General features: G+C 54.7%; 1 protein-coding gene across 6 annotated transcripts in view; it reads right to left on the bottom strand.

Annotated features, from left to right (window-relative positions):
- Positions 1–20,525, bottom strand: part of KIFC3 (kinesin family member C3) — a 38,213-nt gene extending 17,688 nt beyond the window's left edge. For 2 of the 6 annotated variants that reach the window (XM_025889155.2, XM_073880229.1), the window contains exons 1-5: positions 20,405–20,525; positions 16,149–16,353; positions 13,481–13,623; positions 8,699–8,837; positions 5,735–5,916 (exon numbers count right to left, since the gene is read on the bottom strand). In XM_025889155.2, the coding sequence (XP_025744940.1) occupies positions 5,735–5,916; positions 8,699–8,837; positions 13,481–13,623; positions 16,149–16,314 (630 nt within the window). In that variant the 5' untranslated portion in view covers positions 16,315–16,353; positions 20,405–20,525. The other 4 variants (XM_073880230.1, XM_073880231.1, XM_073880233.1 and 1 more) reach the window with 4 other exon arrangements.
- Positions 20,526–21,022: the final 497 nt, after the last annotated feature.

Below are 21,022 nucleotides of genomic sequence, written 5' to 3'. Positions count from 1 at the left end.
TCAGGTCATGATCCCAGGGTCCTGGGATTGGGCCCCAGGTCGGGCTCCCTGCTCAGTGGGGAGCCTGCTTCTCCCTCTGCCTCTGTCCCTTCCCCTGCTTGTGCTCTCTCTCAAATAAATAAATAAAAATCTTTAAAAAAAAAAAAAAAAAGATGTTCCATGTCCACGGATTGTCATATTGTTAAGATGTCAGTCCCTACTACCCAAAGTGATCATCAGACTCAATGCAATCCCCATCAAAATTCCAATGACATTTTTTTGCAGATATAGAAAAATCCATCCTAAAATTCATATGAAATCTCAAAGGACCCCAAATAGCCAAACCATACTTGCAAAAGAAGAGAAAGTTGGAGGTCTCACACTTCCTAATTTCAAAAGTTACTACAAAGCTATAGCAATGAAAATAATGAAGTATTGGCATAAAGACAGACATCGAGACCAATGGAACAGAATAGACCAAGACCATTCAATGGGGAAAGGGCAGTCTTTTCAACAAACGGTGCTGGGAAACTGGACGTTCACATGCAAAAGAATGAAGTTGGACCCTTGCTTTACACCACAGACAAAATTCACTCAAAATAGATCAAAGACCCGAACGTAAAAGCTAAAATTATACAACTCTTAGAAGAAAAACACAGAGGAAAACAACCTTCACAGTACTGGATTTGGCAGTGTTCTCTTGGATGGGACACCAAACAGCACAGACAACAAAAGACCAAATAGATAAGCTGGACTTCATCAAAATAAAACCTTCTGTGCATCAAAAGACACCAGCAACAGACTAGAAAGGCAACCCACGGAATGGGGGACACTATCTGCAAATCATATACTGATAAGGGGTTCAGATTCAGAATACAGAGAGAACTCCTACAACTCAACCACAAAAGCAAAAACAAAAACAAACAATTCAGAATGGGCAAAGGACTTGAATGGACATTTCTCCAAGGAAGACAGACACATGGCCAATAAGCACGTGAAAAGATGCTCAACATCACTAGTCATTAGGGAGATGCTAATCAAAGCCACAATGAGATACCACTTCACACCCACTACAATGGCTATTAATTAAAAAAAAAAACTCAGAAAATAACAAATATTGTTGGGAATGTGGAGAAACTGCTGGTGGGAATGTAAAATGGTGTACCCGCTATGGAAAACAGGACGGTAGATTACTCAAACAATTTTAACTAGAACTACCATATGATCCAGCAATTCTACCTCAGGGTATTTACCCAAAAGGAATTAAAATATCTTGAAGTGATACCTGCACACCCATGGTCATAGCAGCATTATTCATAATAGCTAAAATGGGGAAGCAACCCGAGTGTCCACTGATGAATGGATAAGCAAAGTGTGGTGTATCCGTACAATGGAATATTATTCTGCCTTAAAAAGGAAGGAAATCCTGGGGTGCCTGGGGGGCTCAGGTCATGATCCCGGGGTCCTGGGATCGAGCCCCATGTTGGGCTCCCTGCTCAGCAGGGGAGTCTGCTTCTCCCTCTCCCTCTGCTCCTCACCTCTACCTTGTACTCACACACATACTCTCTCTCTCAAATAAATAAATAAAATCTTTAAGAAAAGGAAATCCTGCCATTTGCAACACCATGCATGAACTTGGAAAGCATCATGGTAAGTGAAATAAGCCCAGTCACAAAAGACAAATACTATGATTCCACTTACATGAAGCACTGGGAATAGGTAAATTCGCAGAGTCAGAGAGTAGAATGGTGGGTGGCAGGGCTGGGGGAGAGGGGCGGGGGAGTGGGTAGTTGGTATTTAATGGGAACAGTTTTAGGTTTGCAAGGTGAAAAGAGTTCTGGGGAAGGGTGGTGGTGAAGGTCACACAACAGTGTGAATGTACTTAATACCGCTGAACTATACACTTCAAAATGGCTGCAATGGTAAATTTTATGTTATGTGTATTCTATCACAATGTTTTTAATTGTTAAAAAAAGAGAAACAAAGCAGGCAAACAAGACACATTTGAAGGCTAGATCTAGGCTGCCAGTCTGTGGCCTCTGAGCACAATTTTTTAAGGTTCTACCTTGAGGTTCAGGGGCAATGAGGGGAGTGCAGTCTAGAGCACTGGCAGGAGCCTTGGGGGTGTGGAGGCCACTGCTCCAGGGACATCCACAAAGGAGGGGGAGCTCGAGGCCACCAGGATGTGGCCCCGGGGCTGCTGCTGCCAACATTGCGGAGGGTCATCCAGACCAACCACAGCCACACGTCAGTTGCCAGACTAACCACCAGTGACTTCTGTGGCCTGGGTCAGCTGGATGCCCGAGGACTGGGGACCTGTGGTCCGACTGCTCCCCACAAGGAGCACGGTGGGTGCCCAGTAAATACAAAAATCTCCATCTGACATTTATCAGCGGGTACGCCTCGAAGACTCTCACAGCCCCCACAAGGCCAGGTCCCAGCGGGGATAACGGCAGCCCCCTTTACTGAGTCGGCTTTGCCAGCAGGGCACAGGGAACTCCTAAGATCATCACTTTGAACCCCCCAATTCTGTGAGGTAGATACATTATCCCCACTTCCCAGGAAGAAAAACCGAGATTCCAAGAGATGAAGCCTTAGTTAAGCAACTTGCTCGAGGTCACCTGGCCGCTAAATGGTGGATGTCGGATTGAAACTCGGGTCTGTGGGACCCCCACGGGACCCTCAAACTCCACCACCGGGGCTACACTGCCTTTCAGGAAGAGCAACATGGGAAGGCAGCCACATCCGGAAGGCAGGTCCAGACAAGGCTGGGAACAGGGCACCGTGAGCATGAAGCAGAGTGTCCATCTCTTTTCTTAGATGAGCAACATTGAGAAGAGCAGGAGGGTCAATCTGGGTCAAACCGCAGTGAGGCCCACAGGAGACCAGAGCATGCAGAAGTGATACTTCACGAGGCACAGCACTTTATTGTTTGTCATCCATTTTTCCGTCCAGTCTCACGACTGAGCTAGCCACTAACCACAAAGCACCATGTATTAGCCCCGGTTCAGAGAACGGTAAATGAAGGCTCAGCAAGGCAGTGACTTCCTATAGCTGCCCAGCTAGCACGTGGCATGGCTGGGACTGGACCCCTGTTCGGGTGATTCCAAATCCAAAGCTCTTCCCAGTAAAGACCACCATCTTTACTGGTGGCAGCAACACCAAGATTATCGGCTCAGCTCATCAGGTGCTCTGGTGTCCATTTTGCAGATGAAGAAACTGAGGTGCAGAGCAGTAATTAACCAGCCCAAGGTCACACAGCTAACTGAGTAGTGCCCAAAGTCAGGATTCGAACCTGGCCCCTGGCCCATGTGGTTGGACATAGCTCCACAAGGTTGGACCCTCCGAAGAGGAGCCCAGAGACCTGGAGCTTCAGGGGCATCTCCTGAAATTTTCAGGAAAGAACTGGCAGTGAGAAAACTCAAGGATAAAACTCGAGCAAAGAAGAGGAACCGTTTGGAATTCTCCCAATCGTCCAGGGGAGCTGGGGATGGGAGAGGACGGGGCCTGGGAAGGTCTGGAAAGCTGGGGCACAAAGACACCAAAAGGCTAAGATGCTTCACCTTCAACTTCCCCTGTAAAAAGTAAGTAGATTTTGCTAAATGGGGGCACCTGGCTGGCTCAGTCTGTTAAGCATCTGCCTTCGGCTCAGGTCTTGATCTCCGGGTCTAGGGATCAAGCCCTGCCCTGCGTTGGTCTCCCCGCTCAGTGGGGAGGCTTCTTCCCTCCCACCCCCGACTTGTGCTTACTCTCTCTTTCAAATAAATAAATAAAATCTTCACAATAAAAAAGTAAAAGAAAAAAATTTTTAAATTTGTTTGAAGTTATGAAAGGCCACGTATTGTGATGATTTCATTTCTGTGAAATGTTCAGAAAAGGCAAATCCGTACAAACAGAGAGCAGATCCCTGGTTGCCAGGGGTTGTGGGGCAGGGAGGGAAAAGGAGAGTGACTAAATGGGCCTTTTTAGGGTGATTGAAAATGTTCTGAAATTAGATGGTGGTGCTGGTCACATCACCGTCTTAATATACTTAAGACCTTAAAGGGGTAAATTTTGTGGTATGTGAATTATATTTCAGTAAAGCCCTTTAAAAAAAAAAAACTTTTTCAAAAATGACGTGCCAGGACAGTCTAACCTGGAGAAGGTCAGGGAAAGACGAGCTGCTGACAAGCTCTTGCCACGGGCCAGGCATGTCCTGCAGGTGTGAGCCCTGGACCAGCCCCCAGCCCCACAGGGCTGCCCAAAACTTGGTTCTGCCCCTCTACTCATCTTGCTCCTCTTGCCACAGTCCCTTTGCACAGACTGTTCTCTCAGCTCAGAACCCACTTCCTCTGCTTTGTGCCAGACCTTAGCTCCAGCACTGCTTTCTCAAGGAGGCTGTCCCTGACCTCCCCGACAGGTCCTGATGTCCCAGACAAAGGCCTCTGGTACAAGCCCTCCTGCACTGTGTGTGCCCACTTGCAGAGCCCTTGTTACTCTTCTAACTTAACATGGGTGCATGTAACAAATGTCTGTCCTCCCCTAGACCTTAGACCACAGCCTCCAGAGGCCAAGGCGTGCCTGCACACCTGGACGTCCCCAGTGGTTAGCTTGGTGCCCAGTGGATACCGGGCACTCTGCAAACATCTGAGAGAGGGAGGCAGAGGGACACTGCAGGAGGCAACAGAGACACAAAGTTGGTGTGTCACCCTGCCGAGAGGAGCCCCCAACAGTGAGGCAGACAGGCCCAGAGGTAGCAAACAAGGGCGTGAGTGTATTAGAGGGAGACACGGGGCACTAGGGACGCCCCAAGGAGGCCCACCTAACTCAGCAAGGGGCAGATGGTCAGAACAGACAGTTCTTGAGAAGAGGATACACCTGTATGGTGGGAAAAAAATGCTGCATTGAAAAAATGCATAAAAGTAATCTGCTGCTCCCTGGAACGGAGAACAAGTCACGGTATTCAGTGATGTTCCCCCAAGCAGAAGGCCCACATGCTGGGTCACCACAGAGAAAGAACTTGGCCCCACCTGAAGGCAGGCCTTTCAACAGAGAGCCCTGGGCCCTGAGTTCAGGGCACGGATCCGAGGCAAAGATGATGTAGAGACAGGGTGGGGGGGCCTTGGGGAAGTGGGGAAGGTTGGACAGACACTAAAGACAGACACTGACCATGGCTGTGGGGGGAGCGGAGCCCCCGGACAGGGGCCTCAGGGCCCAGGTGCAGGTGGGGAAGGAGGGCCCATGGTAAGCCCCAGAGGGCATGCAGCTCAGAGTCTGCATAGGTCCTCCTGGCCAGCCAAGGAAGGAGACAGCGCCTGCCAGCGTACGCCTGAGGCTCTCCCTGGCTTCCAGAAGACTGAGAGCTCCTCCTCCCATGTGCACTCCCACCAGACTCTCCTTTCCTACCAGCCTTCCCTGGGGTGACCTCTGCAGTGAATTCTGTCTACTAGGACCGCCCGGTAGCTGGACGGGGTGGACTCCGCAGCGGCTGCAGGGCTGAAAGCACCCCTATACCTCCCCACTTCACTCACATCTGCACACGTAGCCCACTTCTAGGAAGCACAAGGAATGGGGCACAAGGAAGAGCAGGAGGGGAGGCCCAGGCCTCTGGCTCATTACCACCTTGCCCTCTCGCGCATTCCTGAGCCAAGGGAGGGAACCTTATCTGTCCGTCGTGCCAGAGGCCTGGTGGGTTGGTGCCAGGGGCCCCAAGCAGTGTCCTCTGCCCTGCCCCACGGTGGGCAGTGGCCTCTGCCATCCCATCCTCCCCAGGTACCTGGTTCTGCAGCTGGGTAGATGTGGCTTGCTGATCACTGTCTCGGAGGGCCAGCCCCTCCTGCAGCCGGGCTTTCTCCTCCTGCAGCTGGGACATGGCCGCCACCATCCTATGCACCATGGGGGCAGAACCTGGCAGCCCTGCCAGGCTCGAGCACCTCCCGCTGCCAAAGAGCCGCCCACCTATGAGCAAAGTAGTGGCCAATCAGCAGGACAGCAGAGGACCCACCCTGGCTGAGGAGAGGGGGCCCGTCGGGGCAGGGCAGACCATCGGGGATGGGGCGGGGATGCAAGCTGATGGGCCGGGGGCCGGGGGCCGGGGGCTGCAGGAGCATGGATGAGCCAGGGGCTCCAGGGCCTGCCCTAGAGGAAGCCACGTCCGCGGGCAGCTTCTGGAACACAGGATCGCCCGGATCGGGACTTAGGAAAGCAGCTTTCACCCTAGAGCCCTCAGAGCGTGTGTCCTAGGTCTGACGGGCCATCTCCTCTCCACGGCCGGGCTGCAAGGAATCGCCGCTGAGAGAGACACGGCGCCTGGCAACAGCTGATGAAGAGTCTGGGGTTCCCTCCCCAGAAAACACTCTTCTTGGGAGAATATGATTTCTTTAAACCCCAACCCCCCCTCTAGAGCACAGAAGGGAGGCAGAGGCTCCCCAACCTGTCCCCTGACCTCCGCAGGGAGTGGTCACCTGCACACAGAGAAGGGGTGAGGGGAGGGTGTGCGGGTGCAAGGGACAGCGAGACCAGGACACACGGACACAGACGCAGCATGTGAGCAGGACACGGCCAGGCCCGCTCCAGGCCGACACCTGCACTGAGCACAGGGACTGCCCAGGCACGAGGAGGAGATAAATACGGGGGGGGGGGGGGGTGCCTCCGCCTGACTCCTCCTTCTGCCACAGCCTTCCACTGTCCTGTCACCAGGAGCAGGAGAGAAACAGACGGACGGAAGGACAAAGACACAGAATCAAGGGCCATGACCTGCTAATAGGGCCTGGGGTGTGTGTCATAGTGTGCTTGGAGGACACCAAGAAGGGTCACTGTCTCCTCGAGGAGCTGGGGGTGTGCGGGGGTGGGGCAGAGGAGAGGGGGTAAGGGCAGGAGATTTGCCTCTCCCCTCAGGTAGCCCAAACGGAGACCTGGCCAAAGCCCCAGGAGGCAGAAAGAAGCCTCCAAGAGTTTAGTGTGACAAGTGGCATCTGCTGACCCCAGGCCTCCACTCTGAGAGCAGCAGGGCTTCTGGGCTCCCCCACGCTACACCCCCGGAGCCACAGCTGAGAGGCAGGACTCCCAGGGGCTCTGCGTCTGAAGTCACACACCCTACTGGCAGCTTCGACCCACCAGGAGGCGGCAGATGTGCTCACTGAGACTTCAGAGAGGCCAAAATAGAGCTTCCGGGCCGGGCTGGATGTCTCAGCCCTGTCCCCAGGAGGGTGGGCCCCGAGAAGTCCCAGGTCCCGCTCTCCAGAGAGCAGGCGAAGCACACACAGGCTGGCTTTCCCCTTTCTCCCAGTCCCTTGCAAGAGCTGTAGCTCGAGACCCTCCGGGAAGCTAGAGCAGGTGCATGGCCGGCTGGCTCGTGGCCCCGGCCATGGGGCCTGCATGTGACGCAGCAGGGGTATCACACACAGTTGGCCAAGCTTCTGCTCCCTGTTCTAGAGAGAGTGAGGTCAGATGGATGCTTCCAGGCCTGCACACGGGGCTGCCATGAGCAGCATGTGACCAGCATGGCCCTCAGCCCTTTTGCAGACTGCCATGGTGTGGTAGGGAACACACTAGACTCCAGGTCCCGAGAGCTAGTTCTGCCACCTACGAGATGGGAGGGTGGGGTCCCTGGGGTCCTCCTTTGCGGAATGGGGACACTGGTCCTTGCCCATAGAGGCAACCTTGGAAAAGGAGTCGGAGGACGAGGGAGAGGTGAGATCAAAGGGGCCCTTAGGGACGCGGGCCTGAGGGGGCCTTGGCGCCGAGAAGGCTGCACGCCCCTCTTAGTGAGCCGGCTGTCAGTGCAAGTCGTCAAAAGAGAATGTGCCTCGGAGACCCTGCCTGCACACTGCCCCTCACGGCCACTCAGGCGCAAGGACACTGAGGTCCGGCTCTCACCCCACTGAACAAGACTCAGTCCCCACTCTTCACAGGAGCTGGTCTCTTTCTTCTCCACCAGGAGATCCAACTTGACTGGCTGGACGGTGCACCCCTTCCCAAGGCCCGTCTGCCCACACCTCGGCCAGACCCCGGCACCTGCCCCTGAACGCCAGACAGGTGACCGCGGCTCTGGGACAACCCCAGAGAAGGCAATGGCTCCTTCCACCCCACAGCGGGTTCAGAAACACCAATCAACCGCTGCTGACGGGAGGAAGAAAGCAAGAGAAAGCTTTCTCTCCACACCTTCTTGGCCATCCCCGTGGGCTCCTTGAGGATGCTTTTTCCCAATTACTGCTGTGCTCAGGCTTCCCGCTAGGGAACCCCACAAAGGAGGCCCGTGGACTCTTCCAGAACCAGTCGTCCTGGACAGAGAAGAAGGGAGCCACCAGCTCCTCTATCCTGGCCTTGTGGCAGCAGGGCCAACCCTCTCCTAGTGCTTTTGGGTCCCCAGTGGACCCACAGCTAAGGGGGATGGGTTCAGGCCTCTCTCTGCAGGCTGTGGCGTCTTTGAGGCTGCCACCCTTGGCCTGCTTTAGACGGGCACTGGGGAAAAGACAAAAAGCAGGGAAATTCAACCCCAGCCCCCACGGGCCTCCCATCACTGGGTGGGGCCCTGGTGGCACCGGGAGGGGGGCATCCCTGGAGTAAGGGTGGATGGGCTGCGGTCTCTGAGTTGCGTGGCCAGGTGGCCAGGATTTGGCTGGGCCACCTCCAGGTGAAGTGGATAGCGTGGGGGGTCGGCTCCAACGCCATGGGAGCCTCCCCTCCAGGGCCAGCTTCAGCGGGGGCTGTTCCAGGTTGGCGGGCAGGCCTGCTTTACCTGTTTTCTCTACATTCATGGTGCCACCAGCTTCCCGGGCCTCCCGGTCCCGCCTGGGGGCCGGCGCCTGCCTCTTCAGGAGCTTCTCCTCTTTCGTCCCCTGACTCTTGTTCTCGCACCCCTTGTCCAGGAGGGCTTGCTGCCAAGACACAACCAGAATCCTCACGTGAAGGGGACTGCAGTGGGGAGGGCACCCCTCCTGAGCCCGAGGATGCTGTGCTCCTGGAGCTGGTGAGCACCCCAGGCCCAGGGATCCATCGCTCGCTGTGTGAGTGGGTGAGGACAATGAGGCCTGGGGTCTGCAAGAAATGTGCCCAGATGCCATGACAAGACAGTGGCAGTGCATTTTCTGGGCCCCCGTTGGCAGCCAGCTATCTGCACCCATGAAGAAGGTTCTCGGGCACTTAGACATTCTCACGTGAAGCTCACTGGGCTATCCCTGCGGGGCTCTGTGGGGCGTGAGCCGCCAGGGCAGTGGCCTGCTTGCTTCAGGCCCACAGCCCCCCAATTCACAGGGCTGTCCCACCCCACCAGGCACAACCCCCCCCTCCCAAGATGTCAGCTACCCCCACCTACAGACGGCACCAGCTCGGGACTGCCAAGAGGGGGGCACACAGATCCACATGAGCAGGGGAAGGCCATGCCCCCCACCCCCCGTCTCCTACTCAAGGAGAAACCAAGGCAAAGAAGGCTGAGGTAGAACAGGCCACTGGACAGGCAGGGAGAGAGGCAGGGAGGGTCAGAAAGAATCATCCAGAGACGATGCCGCTCACGTAGAAAGACATCCAAAGCAAGCCGCAGAACCACATGGATAGTGCAATCCCGTTTGATGATAAGACAAATAAAACAGGCCTCAAAAAAAAAAAAAATCTGGGGAACTGTATAGACAATGGTTCTCTCTGGGAGGTCAGGTGATGCAGCAGCTAGGAGGAGAAGCGTGCATCGTTTAAACTTTTGGGCGAGTAAAAAGAAACTTAACCATGAGAATGTGGGAAGAAGGGAAAGGAGTCTTTATATTTCATTTTGAACTTCTCTCGGCATTTGTATTCTTAGGCTTATAAGCATGTACAGTGTTCTGTTTTATTTTTTAATGTCAATGGAAATTATCTGGGAAGGGGATTACAAACACATTTTATTTTATTTTTTTTAAGTTTTATTTAAGTAATCTCTACACCCAACACGGGGCTCGAACTCACGACCCAGAGATCCAGAGGCGCATGCTCTTCTGACTGAGCCAGCCAGGTGCCCCTACAGACACTTTTTTGCGTGTCTTTGTGCCTTCCGTAGTTGAAACAAAAGACAAATGCTCTGTTTAAAAGAATGCTCCGAGAAAGGGGAACCCTCCTACACTGCTGGTGGGAATGCAAGCTGGTGCAGCCGCTCTGGAAAACAGTGTGGAGGTTCCTCAAAAAGTTGAAAATAGAGCTACCCTACGACCCAGCAATTGCACTATTGGGTATTTACCCCAAAGATACAAATGTAGGGATCTGAAGGGGTACGTGCACCCCAATGTTTATAGCACCAATGTCCACAATAGCCAAACTATGGAAAGAGTCTAGATGTCCATCAACAGATGAATGGATAAAGATATATATATACACACACACACACACACACACACACACACACACACACACACACACACACAGTGGAATATTATGCAGCCATCAAAAAAAAATCTTGCCATTCGCAACCGTGGATGGAACTAGAGGGTATTATGCTAAGTGAAATAAGTCAATTAGAGAAAGACAATTATCATATGATCTCACTGATATGAGGAATTTGAGAAACAAGGCAGAGGATCATAGGGGAAGGGAGGGGAAAAATAAAATAAGATAAAAACAGAGAGGGAGACAAAGCATAAGAGACTCTTAACTACAGGAAACAAACTGAGGGTTGCTAGAGGGGAGAGGGGCGGGGGAAATGGGGTCACTGGGTGACGGGCATGAAGGAGGGCACGTGATGTGATGAGCACTGGGTGTTACACACAACCGATGAATCACTGAACTCTACCTCTGAAACTAATAATACACTGTATGTTAATTAACTGAATGTAAATAAAATTTTTTTAAAAAAATAAAAATTAAAAAAAAGAAAACAAAATAAAAGAACGTTCCGAGTCTGGAGTCAGAAAGCACCGGGTGTGAAGCCCGGCTGTGCCTTGCGTGTGCTGTGTGGCTCTGGGCAAGTTACTGTCCTTCCCTGAAGCTTCATTTTCCCCATTCCTAAAATAGAAATGTCACCAGCCACCTCATGCCACTGGCGTGAAGGGAAACTGCAGGAACTCGTGCAAAGTTCTCAAAGCGGCTGGTGCACAGTAAGAACCAGATGTCAGGTTAGCATAATATTCTTTCTGTACTTTTCCATGTTGTTGTTTTTATTATGGCTTTTGTAACCCCAAATCCAACAAACAGAGAAAAGAAAGAGGAAAGCCACATCAGCAGCCTCGTTCACCATGTCTGACTCCCTCTCTCTCTCTCTCTCTCTCTCTCTCCCTCTCTCTCAACCTCACGTTCTACTTGAGAAGGGAGGGTGGCGAGCACAGTCTCTTGTATGTAGGAAAACTCCTCCCCCCGGCCTTTATTTGGTCCGCCCCCCGCCCCCCCTTGACCAACTGCCACACCATCCCGAGTAGGTTTGTCAGCGGCGGCAGCAATGACAGCAGCTGGGAGTTTCCAATTGCCACCAGAGCAAAGGTTACACTATTTCTGGCCCGTTGGTCAAGCCACAGGAAGGGCACCCGGGGGGGTGGGGGCAGGGGTGTTGGGAATTTCTGCAGCACCTCCAGAGGGAGCATCTCAGGTTTTAACTACTTGAGAGGCTGGGGCAGGGAGGTGGTTCCCCAAGCCTATCAGGTCACCCCACAGTGCCTGGGTCCCTCCTGCAGCCCCACAGCCCTGACCTCAAAGCACCTATAAACATAATGGAGCTTCGCGAGGGCCCAGAAGGACACCAACATGGAAACTGGTTGCTGACAGGAGCTTCTCAGAGATTCTCAGCAGATCTGCTGACCCCAGGACTCGGCAGCAACCACAACCCAACACCCCATAATCAAAATTCAAGAAGAGAGCCACCGCCCAGCTCAAGGCAGCTGGTTTCTGACCACCTCCGGATTTAACTACCAATGGCTCAAGTCAGAGAAAAAAAAATGGGTTCTCTGGTTTCTTTAACTGTTCCCACACCAGACCTGCTTTTCTTGCAGACCGTAAGATAAAAGAAGGACCGTTTGGTTCAGTTTGCACATGAACCACACAAGAAGGGCCGAGAAAAGCCTTGGAGCCCAAGACGGTCTCTGAAGCAACATGAAACCCTGGGCCATGTTCAGATCAGGACTCGGGGCCGCACGCCACCCGGGCTCAGGACTTCCATCTGCATGAGGGAGGATATGCCCTCAAAGGACACCTGGGTTTCCTGCACTCCATCCTGCCCCCCATTTGCCCATGTCCCTTCAATATGAGCCCTCTCCTGTACCATCTTTCTTGGGCAGGGAGCCTTCGCAACACAACACCCCCAAATAACTCTGGTCCTTCATCCAGACTGTCAGGTCTATTTCTCTGCTTTGGTATGGGCCAGGACCAGGCACAGACGTACTCTGTAACTATCTGTTAACAAATGTATTCATTTAAAAAGCACAGCACCTGGACTATCCTGACATTGCTCCAAGCCATAGCTGCGTGGATGTGTAGATATTTAAGGAGCTCACTGCAATCAGAAATGATACAGAGGACTGGTTAGATAATTTATGGTAAACCCTGAAGTAGAATATTTTGCAGCAGTTTAAAAGAATGAGGGAATTCTCTGTATACTGACATGCATGAAGACATTTACCAGGATTTACTGTTGAGGGAAAGAGCTAGTCACAGAACAGTATGTACAAATAAATAATAAAATTGTATAAATATAATTAAGAGGTTACATAGGAAAAACACATAAACACCTAACTCTTAATAGTGGATTTCTTCAAGATACAGGACTATAGGAGGTATTCGGTTTCTAAATATTACATCCCTGTGTGAATTCTTTACACCATATGTTAGAAAGCTCGTCATGTGTAGCTATTCATATCCCGGCTTGCTGTGTGACCAGTAGCAAGTTACTTAACCTCTCGGAGCCTCCATTACTTCATCCATACCACTCAGATAAAAGAGTAACTGTGTCTTGAGATTGTTGAGTACTGATGTGAGATATATCACATGGTACCAGTGCCTGGTAGAAAGTCCATGCCCAATAAATAGTAGTTACTATTACTATCACTATGTATTGTCTCTATGACCAAATACACAAATATACGTAAAATTTGTCTTTTGAAAATCGCTTGGTGATAACTGCAAGAGAAAAGAACCCAAGTTTTGGCAAAAATCCTCCGTCTAGCTTTGGATTCTCACGTCCAATAGGAAATACAAGCAGTGCCCCATGGATAAACATGCTCGAGTGGGGATTAACAGCTACCCCCCAAACCTGCCTGTTTTCCTACTAGCTTCTCAGCGAAGGTCCCACATTTCTCACTTTAACACCTCAGCCAGGGTGTGGCTGAAAAGTTTCTGTCATCTCCTGTGAGATTTTCCCCGAGATAATGTAATAAAGCAAATTGCTCCATCCACGCAGGCTCAGGGCGGATGTGCCGTGAGGACCTCAGCAAAGAGACACAAGGCAGGTCCCCGGCTGGCTCCCAGGGCTTCCTTCCCCAGATGGCCTGCTGGAGACCCAGCTGCAAAAGCTCAGAGAGCGAAGGTCCACCAGCCTGGCTTGGCCCGTCACCTTTCTGAAGGCCCCAGTGCTTACCTGCACGGTCAGGTAGAGCCTGTGGGGGCTCCCAGGACCAGCCCAGTCCACGCTGAGGGCTCGGCACTGAGCGAGGGCCGGGCGAGCTGCACTTCGGGCACCGGAGTCCTCGTCACTGCTGACCGGGGTGTCTTTTCCACGCCCTGTCCCAGGACAGAGAATACAGGTAAAATGCTATGCCCCTGGCTGAAGGCTGCTGGCCAGGACCCCTGGCTAGGGCCGCCGCCGAGCTCTGCTTGCCCACAGTCCGGGCCGGCCCAGGCGCAGCCAGGAGGGACTCACACGCCCTCACACGCCTGACCTACGCGGAGGGAAGGCCTCACACCAGGCAGGGGCTGTGCTCCTTTCTTCCCAAAAGCCACCCCGAGCTTCTCTTTACCAAGGCACCCGAGGCCTCCAGGGCGGGGGGGGGGGGGCTCCCCACCCTCCACAGTGGCTTTTGGGGCTGGCACTTGCTCATGAACACCCTCTCTCCAGAGAGCAGCAAAGGGAAGCCCTGCCAACCGGGCTGCACTCATCTTCACCGGAGGTGCACCCCAGGGCCGTGGCTTTATTACCAAGGCCGCCTCTAGGTGGCAATTTCTCCCCTGCCTTCCTAAAGACCAACTCCTGCTTCCCGCAGCCTCCAAAAGCATATTCAGGACCAGCTAAAGCACATCCCCTTGAGCCTCTGACACAGTGCCTCCCTCACTGGATGGGGCAGAGAGCTGATCGTGGTATGGTATCCCATGTACCCCATCCCAACCCTCCACCAGGGCCTTACTGCCCTGCCCGATCCTCAGTTTCCTTGTCAATAATATGGGGACAAGGAACCAAGCTCAGAGTCCTGGGGTGAGGGTTACATGGAATGACACACATAACATGCTCACTCTGCACCAGGCACACAGAAAGTGGCCACGGATGCAGGCCCTTACGGCCACAACCAAGGAGGGTTAATAACGTGCCCAGTGTCACACTGAGCCAGTACTGCGATCCCATGGGCTAACCCACCCTCTGCTTGCCTATCCATCCCTCTGAAGGCAGAGGTAAGAGGCGCGGGGGGGGGGGGGGGGCAGGGGTGACCAAGCTGGCTGAAACCCTACTCAGTGTTAGGCATTCTGCTTAGCGTTTCACTCACGGGATTTCATTTGACCTTTGTCTTAAATTGTAAAAGTGGATTAGTCTGTATGGTCATATAATCTTCATAATACTCACTTAATAGATCAGTATGTGTGCATGCCCACATACACAAGATCAGAAGGAACGATAAAAAAACGTCCATTTAGAAGCTTATGGGTGATTTTTATCTTCTTTTTTATAGTTTTCAGTGTTTTTTCTTTTGAGTGGTTTTTTTTTTTTTATTTTTGAGTTTTGTTTTTTGGTTTTTTGTTTAGTTTTCCAAAGGAACGTGTTTTTGTCTCTTGCTTGTTCTTTACCCTTTTCTCTCCCTTTCTGTTTACCAGAAAGGCAATGCTCATTCATATTACATCTGCAATCCTTAGGAAAACCTTGTGGAGTACAGACCATCTTCATCCCCTTCCAGACAATCGAGGCTACCTGACCCAAAAGCCCAAGCTTTTCCCAGAGACCCCAGGGCCATCCCCAGGCTCACTGTCCCCTGCAGAGAGACTTTGGAGGGTATCATTCCGGCGGCCACCAGGGGCACAAATGTGGTGGGAGAGAGGGGACTGAACAGGAGTTTGCTGTGTGGCCTAAGCCTCAGTTTCCCCTTCTGTACCTGGGGGGGGGGGGCTTGGATCTGATGGCCCAGAGGGACTCTGCTAGCTCAGACAGGCTGGTCATCTAAACCCCTTTCTCTGTAGGTCAGGAATAACAGAGAGTAAGCCCCTCAACATGTTGACTGAAGACCCCTCTCTCCCTCCACACTTCCAGGAAGACATGCCCAAGCCCAGCTCAGGAGACAGTCATGGGGCAGCTCCCCAGACCCGAAGATCCAGCCGCCACCAGGAATCAGATGTGCCACTCACTTCTTGGCATGCCAGGTACCAGGGGACATGACCCAGAAAGGAGAGCTGGTGTTGACAGCTCCCCCAGGGGGACAACGGAGGGGGGGCGCGCTCGGGGATTCCTTCACTGCCCACCTGCTGTCGGGGCCCCTACAGGAGCCGCCCCGGATGGCACCTGAAACCGAGCGCAGGGCACCTAAACCCAGCCTGGCCACGCTCCGGGGCGGCCTCAGTCGGCTCCTCGCGCCACTGGCGGGCTGGCCGGCCGCGATCAGGTGTCAGCGCCGCGCAGGGCACCGGGCGGCCCCTTCACCTACCTTGTTTACCAGCCGCCGCAGAAACCGGAGCGAGACCGCGAGCGAGACCGCGAGCGAGACCGCGAGCGCTCGGCCAGGGACCAAGGACGCGCCGCCCGCGGAGCGCCCTCCGCCCGGCCGGGTGGAGATCGCGTGGTTTGGGCGGCGTTGGCCCCCTGCTCCAGCGACCGCGTTGAAGTTTAACTCGGCGTCCAGGACCTCTCTTTACCGGCGGGCGCGGGGCAGGAGCGCCGGCGAGATTGACACCCCGACTGCGACTCCGCGCCGGCCCGCGGGCTGCCCGGCACCCTGTAATTACCTGACAGCTCTGACTGAGCCTAGGAACTTGCGAGAAAGCCCGGCCTCATCTCTGCTATCTGGAGGAAGGAAGGGAAATAAAGAGGCATTTTAAAAATGCGGACTCACCAGTTCTCAACCTCCCCGGGCCGGTGTATGGGAAAGGGCGGGCGGCCGGGCTGGCGGGGGCGGGGCGAGCCATCCCCGGCTCGGGCTCGCGGGCCCGGCCCACTCTCCACAGGCCGCGCAGCGAGGGCGTGGCTCCCAGGTTCCACGGCCGGCGAGACGGGACCATGGCCCGGGGCTCAGCGGCCTCCTCGGGGCGCCGGGCGGCCTGCGGACACAACAGGGGAGGCGAGGCTGAGCCGGCTGCCTGGCACCTGGGGGGAACCGATCAGAGACCGCCTACAACAGGGCCACCTGTTACCCCCAACTCCAATGCCACCTCCACCCCCGGCCCCCCGCAAAGATCCCTGGGCTTGCAGGATGAAACAGAGCCCGTCATCATTTCAGGGTGCTTTTTCCCAAGTAAGGAGGCTCAAAAGTGGGTGAGGAGCCCATCAGGTGTGTCTGCAGCGCACTGTGGAGACCTCACATCTCAGCTCCTCCACTGGAAGCCTGGAAGCCTGGCAGCCTGAGGACGCGCCAGGTCACAGCCCCACACGGAGGTAGCCAACAGCATCTCCATAAATCTAATCAGAAGGGGCCGACTGTGGCCAGTGACAAGATAGTCTTGTATATATCAAATTCTCTTAAAGTCCACTCATTCTATTCAAGTAGCCTTCACTTTGTGCCTACAACTTGGCAGGCAATAAGACACAACGATTCACTGCTTCTTCATCTAATAATTATTTATCTGGTGTCTGCTGTTTGACAGGCACCTGCCAGGGGTCCTCTTTGATCAGGAGAGATGGGGCCTCAAAGCTCCCTGTCAGGAGGGAGGTAAGCACTTCAACAAACCTTCCCCATCCAAAGAGGATGCAGGGAGGCACCAGGCCGTGCGGGGGAAGGGGGTGGGGTTGGGGAGCACCTGTCTGAATAGAAAGCCCCATAGGAGGGCACCTGGGTATGCAGTGGGTTAAGCGTCTGACTCTTGGTTTTGGGTCATGTCATGATCTCAGGGTCGTGAGACTGAACCCCGCATTGAGGCTCCACACTTAGCACAGAGTCTGCTTGAAATTTTCTCCCCCTCTCCCTCTGCCTCTCCTGCTTGTCTCTCTTTCTCTAAAATAAATTTAAAACTATTAAAAAAAAAAAAGAAAGATAGCCACATAGGTCACTCATGAACTGAGCAGATGAACAGAACGGACTTTAAGCATTCCCTACACAACTCTTTATTGAACACCTATTGTGTGTAAAGCAGCTGTGAGGGCATTTAAAGTACCCAGCTACAGTCCCAGACTCAGACAGTGATGCCATTAACAGAACCAAGTCAGCTCAGAGAGGCAATGTGGTTTTAAAATGGAGTTCGAGGCACCCAAGAACTTCCTAACGGTGTTACCTGGACTGCAGATTGCTTTCTACCAGACAGTGAAGATTACCTATTTGTGAACAGTGTCCACTCCCCTGACCCTCTTGGCTCTCCAGGGTGGGGCCCACAGCACATTCATCCGTGCAGCCCCCCTCCCACCCAGCCTGGTGCTGGAACAACACCCACACCAGACCCCTGGCAATGGCCTGACAGGTCAATACCTTGAAATACATGCACACACCAGCCCGGGCTGAAGCCTGGCAAAGAGCAGGGCTGGGGACTCAGAGCTGGGAGGCTAACGAGGATCCCAGTGCCACAGGTGAGGATATAATCACCAAAGGTAACCAGGCACAGAGCTCACTCTGGGTGGTAAGGAAAGCTGGAGAAGGACGGTCCGAGGTGGCAACAACACCAGGCAGGTGCAGAGTCCTCACACGTGACCGGCTGGTGGGGGGGTGGGGAGGAGAGGATGGTCAGTTCCCAGCGAACAATGCCGTGGGGAGGCCAAACTGGAAGAAAGCCCTGGGGGCTCTGGAAGGGAGCCCATCAAAGGAGCTGGGCAGAGGGCAGACCCGGGTAGGCTCAAGAGGTGGGCAGGGCTAAAGGAAGTGGCCGCCTCCTTCTCCATGGGGAAGTGTGGCTCTGGTGAGGAGGGGAGGCTGAATTGAGACGATGTGGTATGTAGAACAGGAGGGATCCGAGCTTGCCGGGTGGACAGGGCCAGGAATGACTGAAGCAGGGAGAGGCAAAAGAAGTCAGAGTGCAGGGACTTGTAGCGGAAGATCTGGTGACCGCAGTTCACACAGCTGAGCCCTGGAAGAATGCCAGGCTTACTGGCTAGGGACTCATGCTCTCTGCCTGCCCTCACTGAAGAAGACAACTTGGAGGAGGCTCCTGGGTACAGTGCTACTGGACGGTGGGCCAAAGGATGGGGCAGAGGCTAATCCAAGTATGTGGGCCAGCTCCACTGAGGAAATGAAGATGGACCAGTGTGGAGCAGAAGGAACCAGGGAGAACAGCCAGATGCCCTTTCCCCCAGGTTGCTTGGCATGGAGCTGGGCACACGACCAACCCCAAGGACCAGCGGCCTACTAGGGCAAAGAGGGAGAGAGACAGGCTCCACCTGCATGCCAAGCTGCTGGAAAGGTGAGGGGCATTGAAGGTCTATTCCACGTTTGAGAGAGAAGACTGTTAAAGTGATCAGCTAAGTCTGAGGGACCGGGACAGGAGGAGACAATACTTCTGTGACTTTGTGGAAGGGAAGTTGGAGAGGCAGCCAGGAAGATAGCAGGAAGAAAGAGGAAGGGTGTGTGCAAGATCCTGAAGAGGAAAAAGCAGCTGAATTTAGCAGCCAGTGGGGTGGGAAGGTCAAAAGTATCCAGGACTCAAATAAGCCCAAGGCTGGGGCTTCTGCCAACTTAGGGCTCGCAGGGTGGGGCAGTGGGGACGTGGAGTGGAGTGGAGTGGCTATGACCAAAAGCTGGTTCAGACCCAGCTCTGCCACTTACTGGATGTGTGACCTTGGGGACTTGGCCTCTCTGTGCCCCATTATCTCCATCTGAAAATGGGGAGAACTCCACCTTATAGGGTTGGCATAAGAATTAGACAATGCATATGTAAAGTGTTCAGAACAATGCTGTCATATACAAGGAACTCAAAATTTTTATTTTTCAGTGATCTCCCTCCCTGCAGTGGTGGGTGAGTGCCGAGGGGCTGGCTTGGAGAGAGGGACAGATTTGCCCCTCTTTGTCTAGGTCAAGGCAATAGAGCTGCAGCCCCCGCTCTCCCCCAGACCAGGGATATTGCAATGACTGAGGACCGGATTTGACAAGTGCCCAGATACTGCTGCTGGGGAGGGCTTAGTCTCCCTGGAAGAGAAGGTCAGGGAGGTTGGACAGGGGCCAGGCCCTCCCCTGCACACAGTCACAGGTACTGGGTCTTCCAGGACAACCCAGACTTCAAAAACCTCAGCTCCCCTAAGAACAGCAGAACTCATCACCCTAAGTCTCTAAAGTCCAGTAACTGCAAATACAGGGCCCCATTCTGAGGCTGCATTCCTTGCCAGTGACTCTCCCTGGCCAAGGAGACGTCTACTTTATCAAGGACATGGGGACTGCACCTGGGCAAGGAGAGGTGCACCCAGCCTCATGGCCCAGGGAAGGTGAAAGGTCAGGGACAGCAGCGACCCACAACCTTGAGACAGATATGCTGGGGGTTGGGGGAGTACGTGAGAATTGAAATACAGCTTTCTCTTTCAAATCTCCCAGGACCAGGCCCTTCACTGCACCAGAGTTCTGTTCTAACTCCCAACAGGGGGTTGAAAGAGGTGGCTTCTGGCTTGCCCTCCTTGCAGGGATCCCCCAGGCTGCTGCTGTCGCCGGCTCAATTTCCTACTGCCCAGGAGGGCACCGGCCCAGGCCCTCCTTCCAACCTCAGGGCCGGCCTACCCTCCCCTGCCCTGCGAGGGGTAAAGCTAACTGCCCAGGGAACGTACGTGGTGGGAGGGCTCGAAACTGCAGCCTTCAAGGGATCCCTGCGGGGTGCGGGGGGGGGGGGGGTCTCTGTAAGGGGAGGGGGAGGCCCTGACGGACACGCGGTTCCCCGGGTCGGTTCCGCCTCTCCCAGGCCAAGGAGATCGGAAGATGGGGTCCCCAGGCTGCTGCGACCCCAGGGGACTTGCCGCCCCAAGCCGTGCTGCGGGTAAGGTCCTCGGCTCCGGCTGGACGGCGCGGGGGGCGGCGGGCGACCGCGCAGGGCTGCTTCTCCGGGGCCCGGCCTTCCGCGCGCCCCGCAGCGGGTCCGGGCAGGGGAGGGGGTCCTGCGGGCAGGGCGGGCCTGGACGCGGCACCGGGAACGGCGGGGCCGGGCGGACCCCGAGAGCCTAGCCCGCCCCCCGCTCGGGTCCCCGACTCACCGGCCTGGCGGAGGCAGGATCCCAGGCGTCGCCGCAGAGCCCGGGGCTCGGCCCGACCCGGCCCGCCGGCGGGAGGCAGCTCCACGCCGCCGCCTCCTCGGCCCGCCCCGCTCCCGCCCCTCCCGCACACTTTCCACAGGAAATGATTAACTCGGGCCGCGGCGCGTTCCCATGGCAACGGGCTCCTGCCCCGGGGGGGGGGGCGCGGCGGCGCGCGCGCGCTCCCGCGCACTCTCCCGCGCGCGCTCACACTCACACGCGGGGCCGCCCACACCTTGGCCTCCCCGCTCAGCCCAGATGTTCCCGCTGGGCCCCGGGGGGCCCGACGTCCCGCACACGCTGGTGCACATGTGCGCGCACACCCATTGGTGCACACACAGCGTCATACGTACTCGCGCTTTCGTGTACGGGCTCTCGCACGCCGGTACACACGTCCCTCACACATGCCTACACACATGCTCTAGTCCGCACACGAACGCATCCAGTGTTCACACACGTGCCCACGCCGGTCCTACATACGTGCTTTTGCACTTAAACTTACATTCCGACGCGCACATCCGCTAACCCTGGTACAGAACTTTCGCGCACGTTCGTTACTCACACATACACTTCTCGCCG

Source organism: Callorhinus ursinus, unplaced genomic scaffold (genome assembly GCF_003265705.2).
Source record: "Callorhinus ursinus isolate GAN/ISIS: 27379988/994484 unplaced genomic scaffold, GSC_fseal_2.0 scaffold37, whole genome shotgun sequence".
NCBI lineage: Eukaryota > Metazoa > Chordata > Mammalia > Carnivora > Otariidae > Callorhinus > Callorhinus ursinus.
The sequence above is the reverse complement of the archived record's forward strand: the minus strand, read 5'-3'. Positions and strand labels throughout refer to the sequence as shown.